Below are 7,120 nucleotides of genomic sequence, written 5' to 3' on the forward strand. Positions count from 1 at the left end.
ATTTAGGTTTGAATAGGATTCTATCCCCATATAATCGTAATCCATTTCATAACCAACTTACGTTAATTAAGGAAACCGAATAAAGGATTGACCTTATCGTTTTACTTGGTAAACAAGGTAAGCGTTTGACCAAGTTAGAAAAGAACGCATACAATGGTATAGGCGCATAGAAAGCGCGGCTATACCTTTGATCCGTTATTAGCGTATAGACGTTATCTAATACGCAGGCTAGGACTTAGATGCGTATACCGCACAAGTATGCGGATATGCGTATCATTAATAACAATGTTGTGTATAGTTATAGTTATAAAATATGAAACCAATGCCAGAAACAATGACGTTGATGACAAACATGCATAGCAATACACAAAATAACTACTGTAACATATTTTCACATAAAAACCAGTGGGAGATTAGATGTTCACCAAGTTGACACCTGATGTCAAACTTTACTTACAAACATTCAGCAATTCGATACACTAAAGTTCCCTAACAAATTGCAACTCATAATTTAAAGATGATACAAATCCGACCCGCCCATATGATTAGAAGAAAGCGCGACTACCATAGAAAACACGAGCACCATCTTTCTTCTTGTTCTCGATCTCCACATTATTCTCCGGTAGCTGAATAACATCACCACGATCTTCGGTTTCAATCTTTTCAAGATTCATCGGCAGCTTCATTTTAGCCAAAGACTCTGTAAACTGATGCATACTTCTCATATACATATCAACTATTTGCTGTTGCATTTCTGATTCTTCTTCCTTCACCTCTTTTTTTTCAGTCATTTTTTTATTATTATTAATATTTTCTTTAGAACCCGAACTTTCTACATCAACAGAACTATGCAAGTTATTCTTTTTATCCAACGAATCAGCCGAGTTCTTATCATCACTTAAACTCGTCAACGTGGAACTAAAAAAACCCGAATTCTGGATATCATCAGGAGAATTAGAAACCGAATTCATTACCATTTCATAATCATCAACAGATGCACCTAAGCAAAGAAACGGTCCAGGCCCAACGAAGTTGGGCCTAGAAACAAACCCATGACCCGATAACCCGTAATACTCAGAAACCATCTGTTGATTTTCTTTAACTACATTTATATCTGGGAATTCAATCCTGGAAGGATCTAACAACACAACTTCAGACGATATCGATGAATTGGCGGTTGAACCAATACTATGATGATTAAAAGGTACATGATTTACATTTGTATTCAACAAAAGACTTAATTTAACAGTACCAGCAGGGGAATGAAACAAATCAGTTGAAGAAAGACTAAAATCTTGAGTCAATTCTCCACCTTTAGCAAGAATTAAAGATATTGGAACTAATGAAAAACCCAAAAGTTGATCTTCCAAAAAGTTTTTAGCTCTACTAAGCATCCACATTTCACATTTAAGAAGAGCAGCATCAATCTGATTAATTTTTGGGATCATTAATTTCTCATTGAATTCAGGATTTTTACCACCACCTTTAATGACCCTAGTTGAAAAAGTCTCATCAGGGTTATAAGTAAGTGAGAATTTAGCATAAACATCTTGATTTTCATAGATACATATATTTTGAATGTTTCTAGCATGATGAACATAAATCTCAAGTACCCCAGAAAATTCAGTACTACCTTCTTGTGTAGGATTATATCGAAATCGACTACTTTGATCATATGATGATAAATCCATCACACCCAAAAAGAAAAAAGATATTTTCTTTTCTTTCTAAGTGTAAAATTTGAAATTAATATGAAGAAGAAAAGAAAGTAGGAAATTAGAATACATACTCTATTAATACAACAACATATAAGCTAGATAGTGAGATGATCAAGTACCCAATTGAATTGAAAGGAAAGCATAGTAACTGTTCCTTAAAGAAAATGAAAATGGAATTGTAATGGAAGATAGACAGATGATAAATTGAAGCAACAGCATGTGGAGGTATAGAGAGAGTTGAATTTTTATTAATTTTGGTGTTTTTTCAAGGGGTGAGTGGAGGGTGGTTGGTGGGGTAAGAAAAGAAGAAAAAATGGAATGATGATCATAGTAAGGAATTATTGATCATGTTAAAGTGGTTGAAAATGTTTGATGCTTAATTGTTTCTTTCTTTACTTACCCTACATACCCGGCCTGCACACACTCCTCTCTATGTGTATGTACATACATAAAGTATATATATATATATAGGGTGATGATCAGGATGTCTAAAATAAAAAATAATATAAAAAAACTTTTGTTTTATAAAAAAAAAATTAATAATTTTTTTTTCACGTGGCACAGTCGGCCACATGTCAGTCTGCTGGCTCGGTCTGTACCACGTGAATTGACACATAAACACAAACTGACATGTAAGCTCAATATATTGCCACACAGACTGACACGTAGGCATAGACCGACTCGTGGCACAGACTAAGCCACATATATTGACATGTGGCACATATATGTATAAATATGATATGGAGTATAAATAATAGTGAGTGAGAGAAAGAGTGAGACTTTATAGGTTGAAAGGTGATTGCTTGATATTGCAGCCTCCACTTCTGCTGTGTTTAGTGAGTAGTGACCCACAAGCACAAACATATAACACTTTCAAAGTTTTAGCCAGATGCATATTTGGCTGACCCTAATTGTAGGAAACTAATTTAATAGCCGATCCTTCAATATTGACATTTCAAAGATTTTTCCCGTTCATGCTACCGGGGAAGGGGAGTATTCTCATTCTGACATACACTGTCTAACCGGATTATGCCATGACCGTTTCCTACCCTTTCTTGTCCACATTTCTTTTTTCTAAAATTGTCTACTTTAAAAGTGAAATACTTTCTCATTATAACTCGTTGCACGCTCTTGTTTGAACGCCATGTGTTTGCGTGACATGATAGGAGAGTGATAGTTAAGTTGAGAACAAGGGGTCAAACTAGACATATAACAAATCGTCCATGGAAGTAACTCTTTATAGGCAGGATACCGAGAATTGCCTATCTAGGACAATTCGTAATTTGTAGTTAATGTTATTTGTGTACATCAGTTTTTATTCAACTATGCACCTTTAGAAAGTTGGGAACAATCCAAAATCTAAATAGAATGCAAAAGGATTGAATCATACAAATACAAAGAACGGCGAATCTATCAAGTGTTTAGTAACTATCACGTTTATAGAGATGCGGCTTGTATTATATTTGCTTCCTTGTATTATCATGTGAGTCGATAAGCCGAAGAATTTTGTCATCATCCTCCTCATTTATGAAGAGATAGTCGTGTTCCTAAAGCGTTCAACAGATGTAAAACAGTTTAACTACTTAGAAAATAGTATAGTCAGTGCGATGTACGCTAAGCTTATTGTCAAGGAAAGGTAAAAAAAAAGTACAAAAGCGATAAATCTTGTTTGAATCCGTAACTCGGTTACCTCTCACACGACACAATTGACAATACAAGCTAGGGTCCACTATTCTTGGCATGTCAAAAACTCGACGAAAGACTAAACAGGTTTAGGTAAGCAAAGAGTAAAAAAAGTTAACCAGGGAACAAAGATAGGTAAGAAAAGTAACATGTGATGAAAGTCAAGATCTATTGTAAGAAAACAGCAGTTTGCATTAAAATAAATCATGCTGCTCAGCTTTCAAACCAATACCAACATGAACTAAATATTCCAACAACATAGAATTAAAGCATCTTAACCATCAGAAACCTAATAAACTGAAGTAGTAAGATCAATACAGGGTCATGCACAGTATGAGACCCATTCTTATCACTTAACATCTAACACTAAACCCATTATTTCACAAACGTTGAAGAAAACTGTACATACAGAAGAGGGATTAATCAGACAGAAACAGTGAATCAGTTGCGGCCCAGCCTAACCAAATGCTGCTGATGTTTTGCAGCAGCAGCTTTGTCTGCAGCTTCACGTTTGAGGGTCCGTTTGGCTCGACGGCCCACTGCAGCCGCGTCACGAGCTGCAGCAGGTTCTTTCTTTTTTGGCTCACGAGTAGATGGACCAGCACCCAAGTCTGGGACAACGGGTCGGGCCTCTTGTTTACCAGCCCGAACAAACCCGTTATTACCCCATCTTCGATTGCCAATACGGATGTTGATATTTGATGAACGGCCCAGATACACTTCATCTAGATCTTCATCATCTTCGTCTTCATCGTATTCGTAAGGATAAAAGTCTTCGAGAACGTGATCGTGATCATCCAACACTTGATGACTCTCCACGTTTAAAGGATGAAACCATGAAGCTCTTAGGAGGAGGCAAACGCTTTCCTCAAACATATAGTCATGAATGCTGTTAAAAGCAAGATAAATATTAGGATTCAAAATAAATGAAAAACATATACACTTAACCAGTTAAGTTACCTAATACACATATTTCATATATCAGCTTTTCTTGAGATACATTAGCTTTAAACAAACAAGATAGTCTGATGCTTTAACGTAGAAGTATATGAAACATTTTGTTCCCAAGAAAAATGTGCCTTAAAAGCCAAGTGAAATGTATGATGTATCCCCAAGTCAGATATAATGGCAGAGTGATCCCCAGTTTATATAATAACGTAATGCTTTCCTTGTTATTATTATTATTATCATCCCATTATGATAAAATTTATAAATGTTAGAAATTTTAAGCATGACCTAATACCTGCCATCAAGAGAACGATGGATATTGAGGAATTCAAATGGATGCTTGCATTGAGGACAGGTTGGTTCCTTCTTATACGTGGCCCACCGAAGAATGCAGACCACACTACATGAAAAAAGATAATAGGTTAACTTTACACATAAAAATCGTATAACCTTTACAGAAACATCTTTAATAATGACATAATAACCACTACAAAGACTAAAGCACATAAGAGATCATATGGTGACGTCAAACTCTAACCAAACAGAGATGCATCTATAATTCATCATCATATACAAAAGAATTGTTATTAGCACACAATGATCATTCCTAACGCCAATTTTTTTGTAATTTAGAATCGTTTTATTTCTATACATTCTTTTACATCTTAATAAGAAAGAGTTGGGACGTCTTAATATAGCATTTGACATGTCACATCATTTGATTCGTAGATTTTACCTACATAAATAGTAGAATTATTCAACCATCGTGTTACGTACAATGCTCAAACAGAGAACATGATAAACCCATTTGCAAGTACACAGCAGGACAACCGCCAATTTATATCCTAATACGCGATACCAAAATGTAACACGGCTTATCGTAGTACAACTTAAACGACACAATAACACCATCACCAACAACAACAATGCATAGATACAGATAACAAATGGCTAAACAATCAAATCAAGTTATATAATTTCAAAGTAAATGAATGAAAATGGGGGAAACAAACCAGTAGGCATGCTCGCAACCTTTTACGAGTGCAGTTTCCTCTAGGGCAATCTTATTCAGACAAATTGCACAATTTTCATCGCCTAATAATCCCTCTCCTTTGTGATTATTCCGATTTTGATTCCCTTCAGACCTACAAGCTACAACTTCCTTCTTCTCATCCTCCTGATCCGATTGAAAATCCTAAATCAATTGATAAAATCAAAAAGCTAGAAAACCCTAGATAACTACAATTTCGCAATAAAGGTAATTGATTTATTAAATATAACTTAAATTAACAATAAAAACAAAACCTGACGATGAACACTTGACAGATCTGGAAAGGAATCGATGAGTTGTTGTTGTTGTTGTTGAGCATCGATCTGAATGGGTGCATCCATGGTGGCTATATGAAGATTAAATGGATTTTGATTGATATATTGAAACAACAAATATAAAATTGACAAAACAAAGATAAAATTGGTGAGAGATTCTAAAAGAATAATTCGGATTCCAGAAATAAAATGAGAGAAACAGAAGGGGGCGAGTGCCCAGCCAAGCACCGGGCAGGAGAATAATGGTATATACCGATTATATAAAGAAAAAATGGTTACCGACTCTACTTTTGGACCGGTTGATTCTTGTCTTAGGGATAAGATTGTGTTTCGCGTCTTTTTTGGACCGGTTCATTTCTACACTACTTTTTTTTCGAGGTTATACAAAAATTGGGCGAAAATTGAAAAAATATAGAAATAGTAATTTATATTAGCCCATTTTTATTTTTTTATTTTTTTTTGAAACGCAAACACACACCATTAATACAAATATTTACAACCACGAATATGTCTAAAGTGAGACTTGAACCCTCAACCTCTTGGTTAGAGGGCCACCACGATACCGCTAGCTCAAATGACCTTTGGTTATATTAGCCCATTATAATGTTAGATGTTATGTTATTTCTATATATATATTTTGTAATGTTTCATTTGGTGATCAATGAGAAGAATACCTATTCTCATGGTATCAGATGTTTCAACCCTAAAATAACATAGAAGTAATACTCTGTAGGAGATATCTTTAGCGGCCATAGTCTCGAGTACAATTAAACCTACTCCTAATCTGTTTTACATAGTGTTATTTAGCCGATAAAAAAAAAAAAAAAAAAAAAAAAAAAAAAAATTCAAAACAGATCTACAACCATCTTCATCATAAGGACCGTTCATCACAATCGACCGATGTTGCTTCTACTCTTGCAAGACCGCCGGAGGTAGAAAACAGCACCACCACAACCGATTTTATGTTTGCTCCGCCGTCAAAGTTCATACACCATCGGATTTCGTCAAGACATTTTTGTGAATTTGAATCCTCATTTCATGACGATATGTTTGTTTCTTATAAAAGTCTGATAGAATCAAGAGCTTGGATTTCCAATTCATATGTGAGTCATAATAATTGACTTTTTGCTCCGTTGAAATTTCATTTCAATTTTTTCAATTTAATTTTGAGATCTAAAAAGTTCAAACCAGTAGTTAGCATTGTTGAATATTGTTCCACATTACAACAGATCTAAAAATGCTCCCAATCCCTACCTCCCCTTTCACCCCCAATCCCCCACCGCCACCAAAGAACACCGACGGTCACCACCACAAACCGCCACCTCCACCCTTCACCTCCAACAACGACAGCCATCTCCCACCACCGCCACCTATACCCGCCGTCAACAATCACAATAACCCTCCAACAACCTCCCCTTTCACCCCCAATCCCCCACCGCCACCAA

The 7,120-nt window shown here is 35.6% G+C and overlaps 2 protein-coding genes across 2 annotated transcripts; both read right to left on the minus strand.

The window, feature by feature from the left end:
* Nucleotides 1-386: 386 nt before the first annotated feature.
* Nucleotides 387-2,114, minus strand: LOC139862764 (uncharacterized). Its single transcript, XM_071851394.1, has one exon. It carries the CDS (start codon nt 1,689-1,691, stop codon nt 546-548), a length of 1,146 nt encoding a protein of 381 aa, XP_071707495.1. The 5' UTR covers nt 1,692-2,114; the 3' UTR covers nt 387-545.
* Nucleotides 2,115-3,572: 1,458 nt separating this feature from the next.
* Nucleotides 3,573-6,663, minus strand: LOC139864544 (uncharacterized). The gene is made up of 6 exons (XM_071853128.1): nt 6,557-6,663; nt 6,350-6,459; nt 5,655-5,746; nt 5,363-5,544; nt 4,645-4,749; nt 3,573-4,290 (listed from the first exon to the last, which is right to left on the minus strand). Exons 1-6 carry the CDS (start codon nt 6,661-6,663, stop codon nt 3,843-3,845), a joined length of 1,044 nt encoding a protein of 347 aa, XP_071709229.1. The 3' UTR covers nt 3,573-3,842.
* Between the last annotated feature and the right edge of the window lie 457 nt (nt 6,664-7,120).

This window comes from Rutidosis leptorrhynchoides, chromosome 8, assembly GCF_046630445.1.
Source record: "Rutidosis leptorrhynchoides isolate AG116_Rl617_1_P2 chromosome 8, CSIRO_AGI_Rlap_v1, whole genome shotgun sequence".
NCBI classification, from domain to species: domain Eukaryota; kingdom Viridiplantae; phylum Streptophyta; class Magnoliopsida; order Asterales; family Asteraceae; genus Rutidosis; species Rutidosis leptorrhynchoides.

Excerpts from the sequence above, each read along its gene's own strand:
- LOC139862764 (XM_071851394.1), bottom strand. The coding sequence starts at position 1,691 with ATGGATTTATCATCATATGATCAAAGTAGTCGATTTCGATATAATCCT.
- LOC139864544 (XM_071853128.1), bottom strand. The coding sequence starts at position 6,663 with ATGAACTTTGACGGCGGAGCAAACATAAAATCGGTTGTGGTGGTGCTG. Across the intron at positions 5,747-6,349 it reads ATCTGATACCATGAGAATAG|CCACCATGGATGCACCCATT; the intron begins GTATTCTTCTCA and ends ATCTTCATATAG. Across the intron at positions 4,750-5,362 it reads GGTTGCGAGCATGCCTACTG|TGTGGTCTGCATTCTTCGGT; the intron begins GTTTGTTTCCCC and ends TTTTTCATGTAG.